The 26235-nt window shown below is 44.1% G+C and overlaps 1 protein-coding gene across 2 annotated transcripts; it reads right to left on the bottom strand.

The window, feature by feature from the left end:
- Window positions 1-7704: 7704 nt before the first annotated feature.
- Window positions 7705-24636, bottom strand: LOC133911827 (deSI-like protein At4g17486). Of its 2 annotated transcripts, none has more exons than XM_062354254.1 (4): window positions 24374-24636; window positions 22927-23145; window positions 21078-21365; window positions 7705-8189 (listed from the first exon to the last, which is right to left on the bottom strand). In XM_062354254.1, the coding sequence occupies exons 1-4, from the start codon at window positions 24582-24584 to the stop codon at window positions 7948-7950; spliced, it is 960 nt and encodes a 319-aa protein (XP_062210238.1). In that variant the 5' UTR covers window positions 24585-24636; the 3' UTR covers window positions 7705-7947. The 2 variants fall into 2 exon arrangements, with proteins under 2 accessions (XP_062210238.1, XP_062210239.1); XM_062354255.1 differs by having other exon boundaries at window positions 24436-24567.
- Between the last annotated feature and the right edge of the window lie 1599 nt (window positions 24637-26235).

Genomic DNA, 26235 nt, shown 5'->3' with positions numbered 1-26235 from the left:
ATCAGAAGATGTACTTACGTACATGTTTCTGAACTCTGAATGTGGAGTTGGCCTTGGCCCAATTGCCTGGGCTTCGTTTCTGTTCTGGGCTGTTTCACAACGTCCCTGTTGATGATAAGATTTAATATGTATATTAGTTATGGTAGTGATAAGTACTTTTTGATCAGATAAATAGTAACTTGATTAGGTTAACAGTACTTCTTACCGATAAACAGTATCCGATCAGACGAGAAATATTTTTTTCATGGTTTTGTTGGTCTATTTGAATGAATGATTATGGCATATGGTTTAAAAAATATTGGTGCTACTTATCAAAGTACTATAAATTTAGTTTTTTATGATCTACTTGGTGTCATATTAGAAGTATATAACCGGATGGTGATGGTGATGGTGATGATTCTCATTTAGCCGATTTACGTTTATCTTTTTAAAGAATACGTCGATATGGTCTGAAAATATATCCATTCAAAAGTGCTTTTGGTGTGTGAAAAGTTTTTAGGCTTTATAATATATAAGAATAGTATAGAGATAGATCCTAATAAAATAGAAGCTAAATAAAAAGTTTAGCCTCTTACATGCAAAAGAGATATACAGAAAATTTTAGGTAAGGTTAATTACTTGAGAATGTTCATATCAAACTTATCCTGGAAGGTTAATGCCTTTACACCTATATTTCAATTAAAGAATGAGATCGAATTCACTTGGGGAGGCAAAACAATAATTTTCTATTGATAAAATCAAGAAATATTTGTCTACTCTGTTAGATGCTTCGAGCGTCTAAAATTGGATTGCCTTTTTGGCTATATATCGATACATGAGATGATGTGATTGGTGCTATTTTAGTATAAGAAATTAATAGTAAAGAGCATGCAATCACTTACTTGAGCCGACATCTTTTGGAAGCAGAAATAAGGTATGTATTTATTGAAAAACTATGGTTTTCGCTATATTATACTTGCACAAAGTTAAAGCATTATTTACTATCTAGTACTTGTGTAGTAGCATGTCAAGTTGATGTAATTGAATATATATTGTAAAAGCCAATTTTAAGTGGTAGGATTGGTAAATGAGCTTATGCACTTATAGAATATGATTTGGCTTATGAATCTTTGAAATCTATCAAACGCCAAATTATAGCTAATTTTATTGTTGACCATCAGATTAATGATAATCATGATTTAGATGCTAGTTTTATATCTATTAAAGCATGGAAGTTTTATTTTGATGGTTCAGCTTGTGAGGTTGCACAAGGTGTTGATCTTTTTTTTTTTTGTCACCTAGAGATGTTGTTTTTGAAATATCTTATCATTTAGAGTATTTTTTAACCAATAATCAAGCTGAATATGAAGCTCTCTTAGGATTAGTAATTTTAAGTTCCATGGGTGTATAGAACATAGAGGCTTTTGGTGATTCGCTACTAGTTGTCCAACAAGTTTTTGGTAATTACCAATATTTTAACGGATCACTAAATAGCTTTCTTAATAAATTTCTGGACATTATTGTTGTTTTAGATGATTTTGTTGTCAAGTATATTTCTAGAGATGATAATTTCAGAGCTAATGACTTAACACAATAGCATCTAGTTATCAAGTTAATAGAGTCAATTTCTTTGTAATTAAAAGACCGATGCTTGATAATGCTAATCATTATATAACCGAATATAAATTTGTGGGTTCGGTTGTGTCTTCTTCATTGAGAGAAAAGGCTGGAGTTGCTGGAATTGAAGATACGAGGGAGCCTCACATTGATTATTTGAAAGATCTAAGCAAGAGTGTTAATAGAAAAATCCAGCGGCAAACTTTCAGATATACATTGTTAAATGATGATTTATATCGCCGAACTTGTAGATGGTGTACTTCTCAAATGCTTGGATTTAAATGAAGCTAGGATTGCTATGGGAGAAGCGCATGAAGGCATATGTGGCACGCATCAATCAGTACGTAAGATGAAATGGTTATTGAAAAGAGCTAATTTTTATTAGCCTACTATGCTTAATAATTACTTTAGGTATTATAAAGGATGTGAGGTATGTCAAAAGTTTGGTGATATTTAATTAGTTCCTGCTGCTATGATGCATCCTATTATCAAACCATGGTCGTTCCGTGGTTGGGGTTTAGATTTCATCGGCCAGATACATCTTCCGTCCTTTAAAGGTCATCGCTTTATTTTGGTAACTACTGATTATTTTATTAAGTAGACTGAAGTTGTTCCTCTCGAGGACGTGACACATAAGGAGATAATAAATTTTATATTAGAGCATATTGTTCATAGATTCGGCATTCCGCAGACTTTAACTATGAATTAAGATACTTCATTCATATCACACCAGGTACGTGAATTTGCCAATGGTCAGGTTGAGTCTAGTAATAAAATTTTGATTGAGCTCATTAAGAAGAAAATAGAGGAACATCCTAGAAGATGGCATGAAGTTCTATTTGAAGTTTTGTGGGCACACCATATATCTAGACATGATGTCAATAAAGTAATGTCGTATGAACTTATTTATAGTCAAGAAGTTGTTTTACTTGTTGAAGTAAACCTTAATGCTTTCAGATTGGCCGAGCAGAGTAACCTATCGGTTGTGAATTATTATAGTTGAACGATGGACATGATTGATGAAGTGACATATGAAAGGTTGAAGGGTTTGAGGGAGATAGAGAAGGATAAATTAAGAGTAGCTAAAACCTACAACAAGAAGGTAAGAGCAAAGTCATTTTCGATTGAAGACCTTGTGTGGAAGACTATTTTGGTTGTAGGATCGAAGGACAACAAGTTTGGCAAATGGTCTTCGAGTTGGGAAGACCCATATAAAGTTGTAAGTATCATTCCTGAAAATTCTTATTTGCTAGAAAATTGAAAGGAGAGAAATTGCTTAGAGCTATTAATGGGTGATACTTGAAGAAATTTTATCCTAACATGCGGTAAGATGCTTAAAGGAATATGACCGATGTATTAATTACAATTGTCCTAAGAAATATTCATGGTCGGTATCTTAATCATCGCACTAAGTAGGTAGGAAGGGAGATAATATGTTTTTAGTGAGCAAGCTTCACCAAAAAACAGGGGGCAAGTGTTGATGACAAGATTTGGCATCTATAGTGGTCATTGCAGCGATCAGTATCTCCGACCAGATAAATAGTACCCCCGATCAGAGGAACAGTACCCACGATCAGATGAATAGTGCTTTTGACCAGATGAACAATACCTCCAACCAGATGAACAGTACCTTCGATCAATGATTAGATTTTTGATATTTTATTACAAAAGAAACATTTCAGATTATTTGATCATCATGTTATACATTCATGTGAAGAGTTGAAAGGGTATTCATATTGCAAGTGGCATAATTGTTTACTCATAGTACTAATGATTGTAATATGTTTCGCGCAAATACAATCGGCTATTAATGAAGGTCGATTGAAGTTTGCAATTCATCTAGAGATAGGGGGCATAGAGTAGAACAATCTCTTCCTATAAGTACGTGAATTGTGAAGACAAGCAGGTGTGGATTCGGCTAAAACAGGCTGATGCAACCGAAGGCAAGAAAGTGACAATGGCTAGCAAGATTGATAACGATAGAACTAGTAAAGTTAGAAATATTGTAGGCAAAAATCAGAAGATGGTTTGGGTCCCTAAAGGTAATCAAAACATTAAAGCTAAGGTTAATGTTCAAGCATTAACTGTTAGAGTTGTACCAAATGCAAAGCCGAATGTGACATTCAAAAATCTTCTGGTTAAGTATGAGAGGGAAAAAGCTGGCCCAAGTACTGCTGGTCGGTTTGGTAATTTTAAGCAACCAAGATCACCTCCAAAGCATGAGTTTATTGGTCGGGATCGATGATGGGAAGGTTTTCATGTAGCAATGTCATATCCTCCTTTTGGGCTACCAATGCCCATGTCGTGGGGGCCTCTTCCTAATATTTCCTCTTTGTTCGTTGTGGGGCTAGTATAGTCCACGGACGCCACCTCTGGTGCCCTTTGAGTCATTCCATCCAAGGCAGACACCACCTAGGCCACCGGTGTTTGATAGACTATCTCATCCTAGAGATGACCACTTTGATCAAGGGAATCAACCTGGAGATCAAAGGAAGAGGAAAGTGATCAAACAAGTTTATCGTGTTAAAACGGATGGTAACAAGGATAAAAGTTCATATTTGCCTTTAAGAGATGAGAAGGTGACTATTGTACTCAAGGAGCTGATAAGTGTGAATTCACTTGAAGGAGCTATGTCGGTAACTGATAAACATCCACATGCCTCATGTGATCAAGCCAAACACACATCTGGTTTGGGCTCTTGCATTAGTATTTGACAAGGAAAAGTAACACATAGAAGAAGAATTATTGATGTCAAGCTTAGAAAAAAGGAAAAGTCCAGCAGCTCAATGGTAAATAATGCAGTCGAATGCGTGTGTTCCAGTTCAGGTTCAAAGGAAGAAAGTGAGAAGGCAGATGACGTGACTGATCGAAAGCATGGCCTTGATGTGGTTAATTACAAGCAAGATGTGGGTTCCTAAAGCTAGCACACAAGTTCAGACTAAGGGTAGTGTTCAAGTATCCATTGGTAGAACTACACAGGAGGCAAATTTGAAGGCAAAGGGATATAGGAAACAGCCGCAAAATCACAGGTTTGCACATGATCATGAAAATCATTGGCAGCCACATCATCTATGTTCATTACCTTTTCCATTGATGTCCTCATCATGGAAACTATGCCCAGATATGTTTGGTTATTTTTCATAGTTTTTGTGTGATCCTTGGATTCCGTTTTATGAATCGTTACAGTTTAGTCAGACATTGCCAAGGCAAGGTACATAGGATCGGTTGTTACAACCGTATTAGAAATATTATTAGGAGAACATAAGATATATGACCGATGTTTATTTATCATCGCGCATGAAAGTGTTTTTCAGTACACAAGCTTTACCAAAAAATAGGTGGCATATATTGATGATAAGATTTGGCATCTATAGTGGTCATTGTGGTGATCAGTACCTCTGACCAGATAAACACTACCCCCAACCAGATAAACACTACCCCCTGACCAGATAAATAATACCTTCGACCAATGAATAGTACACCCGATCAGTGAACAGTAGCCACGATCATGACCAATGATACAGACAGATGTTCAGATCGAAAATGTAGTCAAATCGAAGAAGTCCAAACTGCAATAAAGGATACTCGAATAGATATTTAAAAATTTATGTGGTTGAATAGTAGGTATATGTTAGTTATAGAAAGTTTGGACTCATGTGTTATAGCTGAACCATATATGTAAGTCTTGTTCAGTTTGAATTAGGAGTCCTGATCTCTTACGGCTAAGACATGTCGTCCTTTAAATATGAGAGGATCATGGCCGATTGAAAAAATGATACAATAAATCAAATATCAATATGAATCTACAATTTTCTATCTAGTTCTTGTAGTCTTGTTCCTCCTTTTTCCTCCTCCCGCTGCTACTCGTTCTTGATCTCGATGACTAAGGATAAGCCGCTGGCTGACCGTGCTCTGACAGGGTCCCTCCTGGACGCAATTTGCTGATGAAGATCGGTTGCCATAGTGTTATACTGGGTTTCTTAGGTGCTGCTCGCCGGGTTAGTTATTCTTAGCTGGTTTGCTCGTAAATCAGTCGCTCGTTCTACGAAAGCGCGATAGTTATCTCTGTTGTTGAACGCCCTACGTGTTGTACTACGGATTGCACACGAGATGCTCAGTGTTTGACGTTGCAACTTTTCGCGTCAACAACATCCTTGATCAATTCCCTACTCTGCTAGCTGAACACTGAAGTTCCTTTTGTAAAATTGTAAATTGCAGTGATGAAAAACGGTACACTCTTACTAAAGTTAAGCAACGGTACACAAAAGATCAACTCCTTACAGCTCTGTAAGTGAGGTGCAATAAACAGCCACGACACTTAAAAACAAGTGATGTGTCGTCTGCAAAATTATGTGGGCATTATCCGTAGCTAATGATTGCATCAAAGCCGTGCATCACTAATGCTAACAACTTATGTCAGCTAGTTGTAAGGATTTTCATATCAGCTTTTTATCTAAGTGTAGAAGAGAAGAAAAGAAGAGAGAGAAAAACTAACTCTTAATTTGTAGATATACTATAATGCATGAGGCAAAGTGTTTACTGTGATCGGTTGCGAGAGAACATGGGTAGGTAGACTAATTAAAATTTTAATTGTGCTATAAACCAACCATCGGAGAGGTCAGCTTTTGCACTATCTATATATGATATGGAAGAAATAATAGATAGCAACTAGCTACACTTTTTTCAAAATAGTGGCAGGGAGCAACAACTAAAAAGAAAAAACCAGGTATGGATTAAAAAAAAATTAACACCGAAGGAATAACATATAGATACAACATCATAGCAGGCTTAGAAGTTTGGCGTCATCTCTGCTCTCAGTTTTGCCATGACCTCATATATCAATAATAGGGAATAAACCCGAACTGGCTACAAGCTCTTGTTCTAAAAAATTTGTCAGTTCCTTTCTTTGCAGATGTTCCAATAGGTATAGATGAAAACTGAATTGACCACTTTACAGTCATTCTTGGGGATCTCCGCTATTGTTTATTCCACCATGGTGCAACTGATACATGATCGTGCAGGAGCATTGCTTTGAATTCTTGTCTTTGTGACCAATGAGCTACATGCTCCCAAACCTCTTTTGAGAGAACTTATTGCAATCCAAAGTGTAAAGCTGATTCTTTTGTTTGATCACATAGTGGGTATGAGTTGTTATGTTAATATAAAACCACTTTTTCCTGCCACCTCACATAACATTAGTGTAAAAATTCTCTCTCCAATGCAAAGTTTCTTTCACATCTTAAAAAATATGCCACATCCGTTTTCTATTAGTTCACATTTATTTGCTTTGTTTTATGGACCACAATAACATGGACATTGGCCACCCAATTTATTTCTTAGTTTATTTCTTGTATTAGAATTTGAACTTAACTTATGTCTTATGGAAGATACTAACTTCGACTCTCTATTCTTTAATTCTTTGCCACACATAAAAAATTCTATGTAACGATCATTTAATATCCAAGAAATAGCCAATGTGTAGCTTTGGGAATTGAGAGTGATCTTAAAGCCCTTTGTCTTCGGAGATAAGCCTGCAAAGATGAGATGAGATGACCTGATCAAAAGCGCGCCTTCCCTTTCCTTTCTTTCCCGGCTCCCGTCACACGGCACGACGAAGAAGCGTACAACCCAACCCAGCTCACATTCGTTGCACGATGGCGACGTTCGTTTTCGTCGGGAACGTGCGCCGCGTGCACGGAGAAATCATCGGTTTTCTCGCGCAGCACGCCCGTCCCTCTCGGCACGCCGCTGGCCTTCCGTGCACAAGCACGACGAGCCGTCGCGATCACCCGGTTTATGATGGCGCGGAGTACCACTGCCACTACTACCTTTGCTTACACCTGGAGGCATATGGTCATTCTTATCCGGTGTTCTTCCCTCCTGGAACTGTACTGTGCGATTGGAACAGGAATCAGAATTTGCGGCACCTATATTTGTGCTACCGTCCAATCAACTTTGGCCCCGTCGTGACAAAATTATGCACTTGTATGATTGAGATGCAGACCTAGAAACTGAACCCAACTGAGTTTTTACAGTTGTCAAGTATTACTCTGCAGAAATCATATGTAAAAGCATTGCCAGAACGAGCTTGGCGAAAATTTCAACAGCTGAAAGAATAATGGATTAATATACAAATCACGAGTGCATAGGCGGGTAGAATCGAGCGATATTCAGCCCAACAGATCTTTCGAGGTGAATCGACACACGGCGCATGGGTTTTACATGATACAACAACATCAGGCATCAGACTTTTACCGAGCAAGAACAAGTACCTGACAGAAGCTACAGCACGGTAGTGCCATCAGATGTTGACACTGCACGAATTAGCATAACTTGGTATCAGGGGCCAGGCTACCTATTTCTCAGTGATGCGGTGCTGGATTTCCTCGACGAACAATGGGGGAGACGCTCTTTCACAGGAGATGGTGGGAAAGGTGAAGACGAGGGCAGCTGTCTCTGGCTAGAGATGGAAGAGAAACAGCTAAATGGATTCCTCAGCCGCCTTTTCTCAGAATCTTCAGATTGACTATTCAGATTATGGCCAACTGGAGAGATCTTGAGCGACTCCGGAAGAAGGCAGTTGCAAATGGCACCTACAGGGAGAAAGACCACAGAAGAGTACCGCTTCGTTATAAAACAGAAAGTGCACATCAAAACCTGCAACAAGAACTCCGTGTACATATAAAACAGTCCTACTTAGGACTTAATGAACTAGAAACGCAAAGCCTGGCCTCAAAGCTGCATTGTTCTAGTTGGGCATGCTGCTGAATGCAACAACCTGCTGAAAGCATATGGCACAATTTCTTGGATATATTATTTTGAATTTTTCTTTTCAAATTTCTCAGTGTTCTTTGTGAATGAAACTAGAGACAGTCCAAAAAATATAAACTATAGACATACTGACTCTTTACCAGATCAGTTGTAGGTGCACAATTACAGAGTTACACTGTGATATGATGTGATGGAAAAAGTACTTTCACTTTGCAGATGTCACTGACATGGGGAGGTGACGGAAGAGGATAGGTGTGGGAGGTCTCCGGTCCTTGGCCGGCTTCCTGCCCATGGTGGTGGTGGTTGCAGTAAGGAAGATGAGATGCCAGCAGAAGGGAGATGAGAAATAGTTTGCTGTATTTCTTGATCTCAATGATTGCCGGTTGCTCCTTACTTACACCCGGTTCCTAACAATGCATTGTAATTCGACTCCAACTCAATCTCTAACCGATTCTATCTTCTCAAACTTTCCTAACTTATCTCTAACTAATCTTAACTTTCAAAGCTACTTTATTTCCTTCCAATTATCTCTACTACTAATCCGACTTTGCATCTGGCGCCCCCTTCCCTTTCTTGCGACGATAGGAGATTCCGCATGTGACGCCGTTCCTTGCTACCGGCCCGGCCCATCTCCCTGCGCTCGAAGCCTAGCCCACTCCCCAGCTCATTCTCTCACCAGCAAGACTAGCCCGCCCGTCAACCCTAACCTCCCGCTCCCTTCGCTCCCGCGTGTCGCACCCGCAACCGCCGACCAAAACCGCAGCGCAAACGATCCGCCTCCGCGCCCCATGACTCCGCAACGGCCCCTCTCCCTCTCCGCACTAGACCTCCGCAGCACCTCGCTGCCCCCCGTTCTCCCTCCATCCTACCGCCCCAAATCGCACCGCCGCCATTAACGTCTTGAAGCTCTGCCACGCGTCGTCCGACGAGTCCGAGCTCTCCCCAGCGACTCCGAGCCTGCTGTCGGCTTCCCAGGAGCACGAGTATTCTTCGCCGCCCCTCGATGTCTTACGCCGTTGCGCGACCTTTCCGCCGAACTCCGATGAGTTTCACCGCTGCACACTATCACCGGCCTTCTCCGTTGCGCCTCGAGGCCCACAGACCGGTTCTTCGGCACAGCAGGACCCCCAACAAGCTTCCCCAACTCCCAGATTTCTCTCTCCTCTGTCGGACCCCCTTTCTCATCGAGCTCCGACCTCGCCGTCCGTTTCTCTCCGTCACCAACCACCGTCGAGCCATCTCCAGCCATCACGAAGCCTTCAATGAGAATCCCCGTCGCCGTCTCTTTTGATTACGCCATTTTTCGTCATGTTTGGTAGCCCGTAGCACTAGATCAAGTGTCGCTGACGATGCTTCGACCATGCCCGTGGGGACGCCGCAGTTTTCCTGTCATCGTCGGCCGCCAAACCCTCCCCAATTGCCCTGAGCCTTCGGATTCCTCGTGTGCGATCAATATTAGAGGTTTAGATACCCCTTCGTCCCTTTGAATCGTAGCCGTTGGTTTTGAGATCAATGGATTAAATTTAAATAGAGATAGCCTAGTCAGCCTTACCACATCAGCGCCACGTGTCGCAGCCACATCAGCAGTCTTGTTCCTGCTAGAACTCCTGTAGAGGTTACTTGGGTGTTCCAGCCGCCCTCGAAGTTTCACTCTTCTGGACTTCGGGTGGGAGAGTTCCCTCGCAAGCTTTGGACGATCCTCGAGGGTTTAGACAACAAAGAGGGCCCAATCTACACAAGAATCAGGACCCCGCTCAGCAACCACGGTTATGCAGAGTGCCACAACACTATTCAGACTATACAGTATAGCTTCTACCTGCAGCGTAGGAGTGGTAGCTTGGAGGTCACCTTTGCCGCCACCAACAGGGAGGGCGACGCCAAACTGGTGGAGCAAGTTCGCCTCACCGATACCTTGACTCAGGAGCTGGACAGAGCCCTTGACGAGCTAGACGACTTGCACCTGAGGCTCGCCGAGGCAAAGGAGAGGATTCGCACCCTTCAGGCTATGATGACTGATGACTCAAAGGAGGAACTAAAGGAGATGCTCGAGCCTGAGTTGCCCCGCTCTCCCTCCCACAAGAAGCTCTGCCTCGACATCGCTCTGCGTGTTGCACCACAGGACCTTTCTGATGGTGGAGACAGTTTCTGAGCTAGTGGTCTACCCTAGTAGCAGCTTAGTGTCGTTTAGAGTCGTTTGTTTCATGATGTAATGGACATGTTTGCTTTCCATGTTGTGAGCTTGTGTGTTAGGTTTGCTTTGTGTGTGTAGATGCGATGTGAAAGTTTGTCTTTCGTAGTTGTATCTGTCTTTAATATATATTAGCTTGTGAGTTCTTCGTCTTGCTTCATCTATCCTTGCCCTGTTCTCGTTTCCCAATCTCGTGTTCTTGCAACCGTCAGATGGTGAACACGAGGAATACGAACAATGTTGGCGCCAACAGGGGCAACGCTGAAGGCAGCAACCCCAATGCTCACCCCCAGGACGACAACCAAGATGTGTTTCCCTCATGAAACAGGCGAACCAACTGAAACCTAGTGGACCCAATGCAAATGATGGCCGCACAAACTCTGATTCTGCAGGAACTAGCGCAAGCCGTGGCAAGACTTCAATAGGCACCCCTAGCTTATCAGGCACCGCCACCGCTACCGCAAATAAAGACGCGGAACAAGCTAAAGGACTTCCTAAACACCAAACCACCTACTTTTGCATAGGCAGTCTAGCTAATGGATGCTGATGATTCGCAAAGCAAGCTGCAGATCTCTCAGTGCACAGACAGGGAAAGAGTCTTATTCGCTTCTCACAGCTTGTAGGACCAGCTTCAGATTGGTGGGTAGCTTACACTGCAGCCCATGACGAACCCTAAGAGATCACCTGGAAAGAATTCAAGGACAATTTCCGCAAGCACAACGTGCCAGCAGGAGAAGTGAAACTGAAACGGAAGGAGTTTCTTGGATTAAAGCAAGGTCTCATGTCAGTGCGTGAAGACCTTACCAAATTCACGTAGATATCTCGCTATGCCCCCGGAGATGTGGACACCGATGAGAAGAAACAAGACTGTTTTTTGGAAAGTTTAAACTCTGGACTTTAGTATTCCCTCTCAGCCAATGAGTACCCGAGCTTCCAGAAGCTTGTTGACAAAGCTTTCGTTATGGAGAAGAAATAGAATTTAGGAGAGGAACGCAAGCGGATGATGCAGGATCAATCTTCAGGCAGCAACACTCGTCCCCGCTTCAACCCACCATCCATAGACAGGTGTACCATCAGGCAGGCCAGAACCAGCAACAGAGGGCACCCAACCAGACTTCGGAATCTTTCAGTCAGCCAAGTCAGTAGCAGCAGCAGCGCTGCAACTACCAAGCCCCACACCTAGTGAACCAAAACCAACAACAGCAGGGTCGCACTGGTCAGGGATCTAGTACCATCGGTCCATGCTTCAGCTGTGAAAACTTTGATCACCTTACCAATAAGTATCCCAAGAAACAGCAAGATCAGACCAACAACCAAGACAGTTCAGTTAACACATATATGTGGCACCAAGGTAGAGTTCAAAGCCACAGCAGAATTAGGAGAGAATATCAAGCTCAACCAAACCAAGGTAGTGGAGGAAGTCAGAGTAGTCAGCGAGTTCTCGGATGTCTTCCTCGAAGAGTTGTCAGGTATGCAACCAGACCGAGATGTTGAGTTTGTTATTGAATTAGTATCTGGCACTGCCCCCATATATAAGAGACCATACAGAATGGAAGCTAACCAGTTGGCTAAGCTCAAGGAGCAAATCCGAGAGCTATTAGGCAAGGGGTTTATTCACCCTAGTACCTCACCCTGGGGAGCCCGGTTATCTTCGTGTCAAAGAAAGATGGAACTCAAATAATGTGCGTCGATTATCATGCACTAAATGAGGTGACCATTAAGAACAAGTACCCCTTGCCTTGCATTGAAGATTTGTTTGATCAGCTAAAAGAAGCATACGTCTTTTTCAAGATTGATCTTCGGTAAGATTACTATCAGCTGAAGATTCGAGCATCGGACATTCCCAAGACCGCTTTTGTCACTCATTATGGTCTATATGAGTTTACAATGATATCTTTTGGATTGACCAACACCCTAACATACTTCATGTACCTCATGAACAATGTCTTCATAGATTATCTGGACAAGTTCGTGCTTGTGTTCATCAACGACATCATGGTCTTCTCAGAGGATGAGGAAGAACACGAAAAGCATTTGAGGATGGTTCTATATAAGCTCATGAAGAATCAGTTGTATGCTAAGATGAACAAGTGTGAGTTTTGGTTGAAAGAAGACTCTTTCCTAGGTCATATCATCTCAGCAGGAGTATCCGTTGACCCTGGAAAAGTGAAGGAAGTTCTAAATTGGAAGACACCACATACCGTTTTAGAGATCTGGAGTTTTCTAGGTTTTGCAAGATATTACCGTCGCTTCATAGAAGACTTCTCTAAGATTGTCAAGCCAATGACGGAATTGCTAGAGAAAGAGAAGGAATTCAAGTGGACCCCCGCTCGTGAGACCAGATTTAATGAATTAAAGAAGAGATTAACCACCGTCCCAGTGCTAATCATGCCCGACACACAGAAGTTGTTCTCGGTGTATTGTGATACCTCACGCCAAAGGTTTGGGATGTGTGTTAATGCAAGAAGGCCACACAATAACCTATGTCTCAAGACAATTAAGGACGCACGAGGAGAACTACCCTACCCGTGACTTGAAACTAGCTGTCGTAGTTCATGCACTAATGATTTGGAGGTATTACCTGATAGGGCAGAGATGCTAGATCTTCTCGGATCACAAAAGTCTGAAGTATACCTTTACTCAACCCGACCTCAATCTCAGGCAGCGTGGATGGCTAGAACTCATCAAGGATTAGAATTTGGGAATCAACAACCACCCAAGAAAAGCAAATGTAGTGACAAATGCTCTTAGCAGAAAGAACTATATCAGTATGATGACTATACAAGAAAAACAGCCTAGATTATGTAAAGAGTTTGAGAAGCTTAATTTGAACATTGTATCTAGCATAGACGCAGTTTTAATGGAAATGGATTCTGCCTTGGAGCAGGATATACGAAAGGGAAAAAAGGAAGATGAGAAGATTCTAGAGATCAAGCAACTCATTAAGGAGAACAAGGCTTTAGGATTCACGGAAGATGAGCAAGAAATGGTGTGGTATAAGAAAAGAATATGTGTTCCTAATATTAAGTCTATTTGGGAGTCAATTTTAAGAGAAACCCACGACTAAGCTTACTATATTCACTCAAGAAGTACCAAGATGTACCAGGATCTCAAGGATCATTATTGGTGGTACAAAATAAAATGAGGTAGTGGAATATGTGGCCTTGTGTGATACATATCAGCGAGTTAATGTCAAACAACAGAGACCAGCAGGGTTGCTTCAACCACTGAAAGTACTTGAGTGAAAATGGAAAGAAATCAGCATGGATTTTATAGGACTACGTCGAACACAGTCCGAGTATGATTCCATATGAGTTGTAGTAGATCGGCTAACAAAGGTAGCTCACTTCATACCAGTCATAGTCATATAAGAGACAAAGGTTCACAAAATTGTATATGTCTAGGATTGTGTCTTCATGGAGTACCTAAGAGGATAGTATCTGACCGAGGTACCCAGCTCACATCACGTTTTTGGTAGCGTCTACATGAGTCCATGGACACCAAGTTGAACTTTAACTCAGCTTATCACTCGCAGACTGATGAACAGACAGAAAGGACCAATCAGATTCTAGAAGATATGTTGAAAGTATGCACTTTAAAGAACAGCAAGAGTTGGGATAAGAATTTCTCCTATGCGGAATTCTCATATAACAACAGTTACCAAACAAGTTTAAAGATGACCCCTTTTAAAGCACTATATAGAAGGAAGTGCATAACCCCACTATTAGACCAAAGAAAGTAAGTGTTTGGCCCCAAGTCTTAAAGGAAGTAGAAAGGCAAGTATAAGAGATTCGGAAAACATGCGAACCATGCAGTCAAGGCAGAAGAGTTATGCGAACTATCGACGTCGAGAGTTGACCTTCGAAGTTGGAGACTTCGTGTATCTCAAGGTATCCCTGATCAGATGTCTTCGCAGATTTAAAGTCAACAGTAAACTGGCATCCCGATACATTGGACCGTTCAAGATACTGAAAAGGAGAGGAGAAGTAGCTTATCAATTGGAATTAACACCACAGCTCTCCAGTGTGCACCATGTGTTTCATCTCATAGTTAAAGAAATGTCTGAGAGTAGCTACCAATAGAGGGGCTAAATGTGCAACAAGATCTTTCTTATTCAGTGTATTCGGCCAAAATTCTGGAAAAACAGAACATGTCATCCGGAATAAGAGGATTCGCATGTGTAAAGTACAGTGGAGATATCACTCAAAAACAGAAGCCACATGGGAAAGAGAAGAACATCTAAAGGCAGAGTTTCCCTGTCTATTCTCCGATCTTTTCAAATCTCGAGGACGAGATTCATCCTAAGGGGATAGGTTTGTGACGCTCGTTCCTTGCTATCGGCTTAGCCCATCTCCCTGCGCTTGAAGCCCAGCCCACTCCCCAGCTCGCTCTCTCACCGACAAGCTAGACTCGCCTGTCAGCCCCAACCTCTAACTCCCTTCACGCCCACGCTCGCTCTCGTGCCCGCAACCGACGGCCGAAACCGCCGCACCCATGATCCGCCTCCGCGCCCCACAACTCTGCAACGGCCCCGCTCCCTCTTCGAGTTATAAAATGGCCTCCGCAACATCCCACCGCCCTCCCGTTCTCCCTCCACCCTGCCGCCCCAAATCGCATCGCCTCCATTGCCGTCCTGAAGCTCCACCACACGCCGTCCGACGCGATCGAGCTCTCCCCGGCGACTCCGAGCCTGCCATTGGCTTCCCAGGAGCACAAGGAGTATTCTCTGCTGCCCCTCGACGTCGTTCCGCCGCTGCGCGGCCTTCCCGCCGAATTCCAATGAGTTTTACCGCCACGCACCGTCGCCCACCTTCTCCGCTGCGCCCCGAGGCTCACTGACCGGTTCTTCAGCACCACAAGACCCCAACAAGCTTCCCCAACCCCCGGATTTCTCTCTCTGCCACCGAACCCGCCTTCCCGTCGAGCTCCGACCTCGTCGTCCATTTCTCTTCGTCACTTACCACCGTCGAGCCATCTCCGACCGTCGTGAAGCCTTCGATGAGAATCCCTATCACCGTCTCTTTCGATTGCGCCATTTCTCGTCGCGTTTGGTAGCCTGTAGCGCTAGATCGAGTGTCGCTGGCGATGCTCCGTCCATGCCCGCGGCGGCACCGCCAGCCACCAAACCCTCCCCAATCACCCTGAGCAGTCAAATTCCTCGCGTGCAGCCAACATTAGAGGTTTAGATACCCCTTCGCCCCATTGAATCATAACCGTTGATTTTGAGATCAACGGATTAGATTTAAATAGAGGTAACCTAGTCAGCCTTGCCACGTCAGCGCCTCGGGTCGCAGCCACATCAACAGCCTTGTCCGTCGTGGCAAGCCACGGCAGCACACACGAGCCCGGTCAGCAGGCCCAGTCAGTGATGACATCATGCTTACACAATAAATAGGTTTTTCAATACAAAAATAAACCATTTTATTCTCTGAAATTAGCTAATCTTACATTTAGGCCCTAAAACTTTTTTGTTTTCACAAAAATGTCTCTATCAGTATTGTTATTTTACTTTTAGCCCCTGAATTTTTAAATAATTACAATAGGTCCCAGAAATTTTACAAATAAGTCCCTCAAGCTTTCTATTTCTACAATTTAGACCTTGTTCTTTTACATAAAAGCCCTTGTAGCATAAAACCCTTATAACTTTTCCGTTATAGCTCCGTTTTGGGCGAATCTTGCGCTCACGCGATCGTAGGAGCGAGTACTTTCCATTAGTAGGCTTTTATAGTGCTTTGCTATTGTTTGGTGTACTGTTTTTAGATGTTTGTGCTTGTTTGTTTTCGGTGTACGTGATTGCAATAGGAGACGAGCAGTACATGAACCTGCAGGACCATATCTTTGAGAGTTTGAGCAACCCGCTACTGAAGGTAAGTGTCCTTAATCACATTAATCCTACTGTAGAAAATCGTATCTTTTACTTTCTAGATACATGCTTGTCAATATGAATCCTATGTTCGGGGTTTATTAATACTTTCCGTGATTATCCTTGTCGCTTGTGTTGTAGTGTATGTGTTAGGGGTAGCAATGCTTAGTCATGCTGTCGAGTCGGTGGGTTAAGTTTTAATCTGATGACTGATCTATGCAACATGAACCTGAACAATTTCTTCCACAAGTTGTGGGTAAAGACGACATCCCTATCACTGACAATAGATTCCGGCAACCCATGGAAACGGACCACTTCATCGAGGAAAGCTCGTGCCACTGAACTAGCCGTGTAAGGATGCCCCAACGGAATAAAATGGGCGAACTTGGACAATCAATCTACTACCGTGAGAATCACTAATTTGTTATTCAATTGTGGCAGTTGGTCAAACTTGTACAGGTGGTTGATCTTGTTCTGCTGGCAAACCATGCAATCACGGACATAATCTTGCACCAAAGACTTGTCCCCTGGGATATGGAAATCTGCCCGGAGACATTGCAATGTGCGCTAGACTCCTTCATGACTTGTGTCATGCGCACGAGCGAGGAGATGAGGCACCATTGGTGAAGCGGTCGAAACAAATACCCGCCGACTGGTCGTGATTAGACCATCGCGGCAAGCCCCAGGCTGACCCTTTGCTATTTGCTCCGACCTCCGCCCACAAACATTGAAGTGTTGGCTTAGTGGCCACCTCTTGCCGAATGGTGCTGAAGATATCAAACACAGGCGTGGACAACACGATGATGGCGGCCAATTTTGCATCCTGGTGTGACAATGCATTGACAACCGAATTAGCATGGCCCGGTTTGTATTGTACTACAAAGTTAAAGCCCTGCCCATGGCGTGGCTGAAGAAGACCACCAGTCCCTGCCCTTGGTGAAGCATAGCGCCCATGCTGGAGCCGGAAACATCACACTCGAAGACGAAAACCTTGCGAAAGTCAGGTAGCTGAAGTACTGGACCCAAAGACTACTTGTTTAAGGGTCTAGAACGTCCGTTCGGTCTCTGTGGTCCATGCAAAAGCTTCTTTCTTCAAGAGATGTGTTAAAGGTACGGCGAGAGAACCATAGTTGGCGATGAAGCACAGGTAATTCCCCGTAAGGCCGATGAACCCACGAACCGCCCGACCAATCAACCACTACCTTCTGGTGGTCCATGGTGACACCCGAAGCTGACACCACATGCCCTAGGTAGGACACGGACGAAGCCCCAAAAGTGCACTTGGATTTGTTGACGAAGAGTAGGTGACAACAGAGTCTCTAGCACCAGCCGAACATGCCGCAGATGGTCCGCCCAAGATGCATTGTAGATGAGGATATCATCAAAAAATACAAGGACAAAGCGTCGCAAATACTATTGAAGGACGTCGTTCATGAGAGCCTGAAATGTTGTCGGGGGCATTCGTCAGGCCGAAGGGCATGACCAAAAACTCGTAATGGCCCTGGTGTGTGTGGAATGTCGTCTTCTCAACATCAGCAGTATTCATACGGACTTGATGATATCCCGAACATAGATCGAGCTTGGTGAAATATTGTGCGCCATGCAGCTCGTCGAGGAGTTCTTTGACCACCAGAATCGGGAATTATCCTTTATGGTGAGGGCGTTGAGGGTGTTGTAGTCAACGTAGAATCGCCATGAGCCGTCGTGCTTCTTTACCAACAGTACTAGAGAAGAGAACACAGATGTGCTCAGGCGGATGGTGCCTTGCACGAGCATGTCGGCACATTGTCGTTCCAACTCATCTTTCTGCAGCTGAGGATAGCGGTGTGACCATACCGCCACTGGTTGTGCACCCTGCGCCAAGTGGATGTGGTGGTCGTGGGCGTGAGTTAGAGGAAGACCGCAGGGTTCGTCGAACAAGCCTTGGAACTCTTGCAGCAGACGTTGTAGCAGGTCATCTTGAGCATTGGTCGCATATAGCCTGGGGCCACTTGATCCTAGCACCCCATGCCACGTGACAGCACAACCATGTAGACGACAAGGCATGGTTAGGCGCTCGAAGTCCCAAAGGATAGGGCCGAGTGTCTGCAGCCACTATGTGCCAAGTATAATATCGTATCCGCCCAAAGGAACCGTGTAGCATTACAGGACGAACTCCTCTTGGTCAATGGCGATGGTCAAACCCCTGTGGACACTCAACGTAATGAGTTGATCCCCATTTGGCTACCATCACGTGAAGGCATGTCCGAGTAGGCTGGAGAGAGATGCCGAGACTAAGCGTGAGGTCCTCATGTATGAAGTTATGAGACGACCTAGAAGTGCCTGCTGCCCACCAGCACCTGGAGGCATATTGTGGCAGCATGTTTGACGCTGGCCACGGCATACAACAAAATCTGCAGCACGATCGAAACCTCCTTACCGCCCCAGTCTGCGTATCGGATGGTGCGATGACCGTTGGAACCCACGTCAGGATGCTTGTGGCTAGCGACGTCATGGACAGTGAACGCTGAGACACAAAGTGGCGCAACCCGTTGTACCGAGTGACGCGTGCCACCTTCTTCTTGTAGGCACGGGCCAAGCTCATAGCCTCCTCCAGGTCGCACAGATCCTGAAGTTCAACGTTCACTCGAAGATCCTCGACAAGACTGGAAGTGAACAGTTGGCGCTCCTATCTTTCCGTCATAGGGTTGGCACAGCTCAGCAATGCCAAAAATCGACTCTAGTAATCCTCCATCGTTCCAGTTTGTCAAAGATGATGAAGCTCGCCTAGCGAATTACTTCGGATGGGCGGCCTGAAACGAGTATTACAAAGGGTCTTGAACTCGTCCCATGGTGGCTCACCCCGACTGTGTTCGAGGTGTAAGTACCAATGATGCGCATTGTCATCCATGTGGTACAACGCCAACTAGACCTTGTGCTGCTACTCCGTCTTCTGTCCATGAAAAAATTGTTCGCACCTGATCAACAATGGTAGGGGGTCATCTTTGCCATCATAACACGGAAATTCCAATTTGAAAAGGCGTGACACCGCTCGTGTGGTGCCACTGCCTGGCTTCATCCTATTGTCCGTCAGCCTATTGTTCGTCTTGTGTGAACCGGTACCATTGGACAATGCTAAATTGGTGGTCGGTGGACTAGAACGAGCTTTGCCTTCTGTCTGTAGGATTCCTTCGCCGGTCAACAAAGGAAAAGGCGCCGATGGAATCTGCGTCTGGTCGGCCGCCGATAAAACAGAATCACCCTTGATTGGGGCACCTCCATCATGCGATCCATGAGGCCCGTCACCGCGCGCGTGGTGTCCGACAACACGGTCTTCGATACTAAGCTATCACGCCCTAGGCAGCACCAATACGGATATGGGGATACGTCATTTTATCAGAAAACCCAATACGCGGATACGTTTTACTATTTTTTTTAAAAAAACAATAATAAGTTACTCCCATGTTCTACTCTAAGTCTCCAACTTGTATTCGACTAGGCGTGGCCACTAACTAATACTTAATAGATCATCGCCTGGAGACAGCATGGGCTTCACCAGCGTCCTCATGTCGTTGGGGTTGGACAAGCCAGCGAGAGAGGCTGCTTTGATGACAGCCACAACCCCAAACGTCGTCTCACAGCCACTGCCCCACAGTACTGCCTGCCCGCCTGCACTCGGTCATCGACAGTCAAAAATCAGAAAAATAGAGATGGGAAGAAAGGAGGAGGAAAATGGGGAGCCAGGGAAGAGAGGAACTCACCGCCGGCAGGTGGTGGAGGGCGTCACTGCCGGCATTGCAGGCATGGTGGTGATGGGCGAGAGGGAGGCATGGGAGATGCGGCTAGAAGATGCGATGTCATTAAGTTATACGACTGGGAGATGTGACTAGGCCAGATTGGATTGGGTCGTATCCTAAATGTATCCCACAAGTATCTAAGGAGTATCCAAATTTTCAATATTTATTTTTATTCAGATACTCGATAGATATATATTCGCTAAGTATCCATATCGGTATCGAATACGATATTCGATACGAATACATAGGCATTTGGAAGTATAGGTGTTTCAGAGGTCACGCTCGTGGGGAAGTGACCGAAGAGGATAGGTGTGGGAGGTCTTCGGCCAATCCTTGGTTGGCTTCCTGCCCGTGGTGGTGGTGGTGACGCCACTTGGCGTCGGTTGCAGCAAGGAAGATGAGATGCTGGCAGTAGGGAGATGAGAAATAGTAGCAAGGGATGAGAATAGTTTGTTGTATTGCTTGATCTCAATGATTGCCGGTTGCTCCTTATTTATAGAGTCTGGTTCCTAACAATGCATTCTAATCCGACTCCAACTCAATCTCTAACCGATTCTATCTTCTCAAACTTTCCTAACTTATCTCTAACTAATCTTAACTTCCAAAGCTACTTTATTTCCTTCAACTTTGCATCTGGCACCCCCTTCCCTTTCTTGCGACGATAGGAGATTCCGCACATGATAGCAGAATGACCACAAGACATTCACAAACCTGGGTAAACTACATTTCTAGAAAGTAAAGTGGAAATAATAATATAGAGCAAAAAAAATGCCATTGACTATTAAAATTGCTTGGTGCATTCTGATAATGCACAATAAGTAGCTTTGCTACATGGAATCATTGAACTAATATAAGCATTAGCACATGTATAAAGTTATAGTACCTATTCTGGCGAGCCGGTTCACCCATTTAGGGATCTTGTTACCAGTCAACTTGTAGCACATATCCTTGCAAAAATGGTTGCAGTTCTTCGTGATAAGATGGTAAGTATCTCCATTATAGTTTACTGACTGTAGCTCCATGAACTGCCTAACTTGGATTGGATCTAAGCATGTTGTACCAAGAAATATCGATTTCCTGAATCTGAAACCAGGGCATAGACGAGGTTCTACCTCAAATACCCCACTTGTGGGATAGTCATGTGCTCCAAATGCATATTCAACACCATGAACTGTGAATGATAAAGAGGCAATCAAAATATAGTGTCATCTGAGAAAACAGTACTGAAATCTTGTTTTCAGAAAGCATCTAAGTTGTAATTGTTGCACCATCAAGCAGATGCTTTTGGATGTAGTCAGCAAGGTGATTACAGAAATCACTCTCCTTTAAACCTTGGGAAATTAGCTGAAACTTGCACAATTGAGTTCACCAGCATTCGTACTCTCCAAAAAATCAAGGTGTTGCATATAGCTCAGTCCAATTCGTTGTTAATAACCTAATACATTCAGATGTGACCCTTTCAGGGGGACAAAGAGAAAGCTGAACCTGAAGAAAGCTCTAGGCTAGTCCAAAAGACTGGCCTATTGTAGAAAATGACTAACAAGATGGAACAACCAAGTTGGACCGTCTGGATGTAAATTTATTAAATGCATAGTTGCTAGCACTACTAAGTATTAATATTGACAAACTTTTAAATACTTTGAATCAGCCCACTTCCTCTCCTCATCCAGATCTCATTGGGACAACTCTACGTCCTCAAGTACCCTTCACTGTCCTAGTTTTCCACATGGACTTCATCAAACTGATGCACCTTCCCTACTCCCGCCTCCTTCCCAAGTTCTCTTATTTACTTGATCCAGTTGACATAAGGAGGGCACCTTCACCAAATGTGCATAGACTAGTAATTTCACAGGCACCTAAAGAAAATATCTAAAACCACACCTACATCCTAACAAAACTGGGATCTGGATCTGTAAAGATCTCTAATTCAAAGGTCCAAGAGATGCACTCATGGATATTAATTCCATCTTGTTAAACAAGCTGTTTCAGATAAAAAGGTGTACGGTACAGTGGAGTCTAAGACATCGAGCATCAACATCAAGACATAACGACCATCTTCCAAGTCTAGTAGATAGATAAATAATATTTTCCCTATTTTGTAATATCTTCTATTACAGAGCCTACATAGAGCATAGAACCCCCCATCTCATCTATCTTTTTCTATATAGTAAAATGATACCTATGTGAATCTAACATTATCGGCTAGTCACATCAGTGACAGCAACAAAAAATTATAATATGTAGCTCATCTAGCCTAGATGAAACACAGCATACTAAATTGTCTTTCAGTAATGATTAGATTGGATTCCTTTAGACAGGTTACAGCTGCGAAAAATACTAACGGCCTGAACATTATTTATGGCATGGAATGAACAAACAAGCAGACAGGGATCATTGATGTAGTGAAAGAAATGCTTTTTTAATACATATTCTAGAGTAAGTAACAACTTCATAGGAAGATATAAGTACTATAGTTTCTCAACGATTTACAATGTTTCAGACAACTTGAGATGTTCTTAGCAGTTTGGGTGAAATAACAGATAAAATACAGTACTAGATAGCAATCATGGCATCAATATGGGATGGACGTGTTACTGGATTACTAGTCCTAAAGGTTCACAAAGATCAAGGAGGAATTAGCTGAATAACGTTAGGGCAGAAAATGAACCAGCATTTGATTGTAAGTTGACTAGAGAGAGAGAGAGAGAGAGACATATGGCAGAGAGAAAAACCTTCAATTCCTGAGTGAAATATACCAAGGCCTGCCCAATATATATAGCCATTCATGGGTGTCAAATCATACACGTTAAGATAAACTGGAGTATCATCTGGCGATTGACCAGCCGACTGAACCTTGGGGAACAAAAAGAAACGCATGGCAGATTTCCTGCTTAGTTGTAGAGGCATGAGGGACTTCCATTCAGGCCGTTTTGTCCTTAACTTCATAGTACCTTCACATAAGTGAGATATCAACATATGAAGGATCTACTTCAACAATCACTAGAAATTGTAGCATTTACAAAATCAAATAAGACAATGCTGCCATAGCTGTTCTCCGATTTCTTTTTCTTGGCATAAGTAACAATGGAAATAGCAATGAATTAGGTTGAATTTTGAAGAGGCCAACAACAAGGGCTTGAAAAAGAAAGCACGCCCACCCAAAAAAAAAAGTTGTTCCCCGTGCAGATTCTTTCACATCCGTAGATATACAGACCTTCTAAAAAACGAAAACAAACTAGTTTATCATGTTTTCTCCGAGTATTACTTAGCTCATTAGCTATAGTGTATGCATTAGTGACATGTGAAAGCTCCAAAGTACTAGAAAATGCTTAGGAGCTTAGGAGTTCTTCAGCAATCTCCCCAAAGCAGAGAATTTATTCCTTGCACATTCATGTGAACCTGTTAATTAATACAGGTTGCGCAACACTGCAGTTGCGATTTCAAAAATCCAGCACTGTGGTTCAGTCCCCACAATGCATCACCCAATGTTCACAGAAGAGCTCGGAGAAGTGCAATTGTCACTATGGTTTGAACTACCTTACTTGTACCAGTACTTAGTTTCACTCGAAGCTCTAATGTGCACTTGTCAGCTACAACAGAGTGGACAGATCAGATCTGTTTCACTTTGCTACCAAGAGTCCACAACCCACCACATCTCTGATAAAGAATGCTTTTTCAAAACATTTTTGTTGTGGACAATGCAGCATGTTTTTTTTTCAGTCTAGCAAACACCGGAGAGAATTAAGAGAATTCTTTTTCAAGAATGCAACTAACCAAGTAGGCACCAATTGCCTTTCATGTACCATTCCACTCCATTACTACGAACTAAAGCTTTCAGAGCACAGTGACATGTACATCACGGCATTACCCAAACTTCAACAGCTGTTTCAGTACAGGTAGGTAAGCTGCACTATTGCAACGAAAGCAACGTTCGGTACAACTACCAAACTGAACTGAACCCCAGAAATAATTCCACAACCGTACTCGTTCCAGATGAGGAGAAATAGAACAGCCGATGTTGACACCAAAGACAAGCCATAATTCCCCCGTCGGACCCTATCTACAGAATCAAGAACCGAGCAGCCCAAGAATCAAGCAAGCCAAGAAACCAGGCGCGCGCAGATCCAAGCCAGGATCTTGCTACATTGTTGCCAAGAACCAAAAAAAACAGCGGCTTACAGAAGAACGGAGGAAGCCGGACGGCGACTAACGCGGCCGAGGAAGGTAACGCGGCTAGGTACCTGCGGGAGGGGGAGCTGCAGAGAGGGGAAAGAATCCGAGGAGGAATTCTTGGAGGCGCAGCACGGGTGGTGGCGTTGGTTGGCTTCGGCCTTCGGGAAGGGGGGTCTCGTGATGGCTGGGGAAAAGCAACGTGGAACAGGGGCCCCATTGGGGTGGGGTTGTTTTGTAATTTATCGCCTTGTCTTTCTTATTTTACAGTATCTCTTTCCTCTCTCCTGTTTTTGAAAGCTCTGCATTTTATTTTGTACATCGGTGGGAGAGACCGAGACAGAGACATAGTGGGACTAGTGGCTAGTGAGAGAAACGACAGGCCTCCATGGGCATGGAGAGCTATGCTTGGGCAGGTTTCAGGAGGCAAAGTGCCAGAATCTCCTTTCTTTTGAATGAAGATTCAACTTGAATATGCGATCTTTTCATTCAGGCAAAACTAATTCAGCCTGTTCTAGGTATGTTGAAGGTTTAAATACAATTTAAAGATTTATACAGGAATGCCAACATGAAAGCATCCAAATTCGTTGAAGATAACTCTAAACTTGTCACTTGCTCCATTAGCTGAGCTAGACTCAATTTCTAAGTAAGAATATAATAATATATTTTTTACAAAAGGATGTGCTGAAAACAATCCATGTCCTTAGCGTCTCCTTACAACGAAAACTAGTGTTCGTATTTGTCGGAGAGTGAACTCCTGTCGCAGGGATCCCGAGAGACCCCTTTTTAGAGATTCGGCCGGGGGATGATCCTGGAAAAGCTTGTGTGGGAAATAATCGGGAACGAAAATAAATGTGATGGCTGGTGGGAGACGATCACCCTAATGCAAGGAAAAGTGGGTATGCCGGGTTTTAGACAGGTTCGGGCCGCACGGAGGCGTAACACCCTACTCCTGTATGAGCGCTATATTTATCCTTGAAGGGGATTCTTCAAGGAGATATCTGGTTCTAAGGGGAGAACTGTTTACAAAGAGCTTGAGGCTCTTCCGTTCTAGCTTAATTTGAGCTGGTTCGAGTGTCTGTTGATCTATCTTTGGCCTGGTTCGCCGGAGATTGTTGGTTGTCTGGTCTCTTGGTCGTCTTGTGGTCGGGGGCTCTTCCTCTCTCCTCCCCCCTTTAGTGTTCTCCATCCTTTCCTTTTATAGGCGCGCCGACCTCAACATATCCTGAATGGGAAAGAGGGGACGTGAATGCCAAGGTGCCACGGAGAAAGGCGTAATCATTTCATCTTGGCGAAGTGACAGGGGCGGTGGAGAGATGCGGCGCGCATTCGACCACCAGCCGCTGCGGGAGCCTCGGGGCGCCATGAAAGGGGCCCACCGGGCAGCCTCAGAGGTGCCTGGTGCGCCCACCCTGTCTTGTTCTTCTGCCAGGGCAGGGTGGCAGGCCGAGCGCTTCGATTTTGGCAACGTTATCCCGAGGCACCTGGATGAAACGGAACGGGACCCGTGCATTTAATGGACCCACGCCCCCCTGTCAGTGTATGGCAGGGTCTGACACTGGGGCGTGGGCAGTTGAGAATATCAGGATGTCAGGATGTCAGACCGCGCGTGCCTATTAAATGCGGCATTGGGCCTTTGACTGGATGACACCCTGACGACGGGACCCTTCGGGTCGTTGAATGATCTTGCGCGAACCTTCGGGGAACCGAGTCCTCCCGAGCACTTCGGTGGGACCTTCGGGGCACCGAGTACTCGGGGGCTACCACGTGCAGCCCCGAGCACTCTCTCCCGAGCACTTCGGTGGGACCTTCGGGGCACCGAGTCCTCGGGGGCTGCCACGTGCAGCCCCGAGCACTCTCTCCCGAGCACT

This window comes from Phragmites australis, chromosome 3 (genome assembly GCF_958298935.1).
Source record: "Phragmites australis chromosome 3, lpPhrAust1.1, whole genome shotgun sequence".
Lineage (NCBI taxonomy): Eukaryota > Viridiplantae > Streptophyta > Magnoliopsida > Poales > Poaceae > Phragmites > Phragmites australis.
Note: the sequence above shows the minus strand (reverse complement) of the source record. Positions and strands in the feature narration are given on the sequence as shown.

What these genes read in the sequence shown, in the direction of transcription:
- LOC133911827 (XM_062354254.1), bottom strand. Translation starts at nt 24,584, where the DNA reads ATGGGGCCCCTGTTCCACGTTGCTTTTCCCCAGCCATCACGAGACCCC. An exon ending in CCGGCTTCCTCCGTTCTTCT is followed by an intron (nt 23,146 to 24,373) that starts GTAAGCCGCTGT and finishes ACTTATGTGAAG; the next exon opens with GTACTATGAAGTTAAGGACA. An exon ending in ATTTCACTCAGGAATTGAAG is followed by an intron (nt 21,366 to 22,926) that starts GTTTTTCTCTCT and finishes TATCATTCACAG; the next exon opens with TTCATGGTGTTGAATATGCA.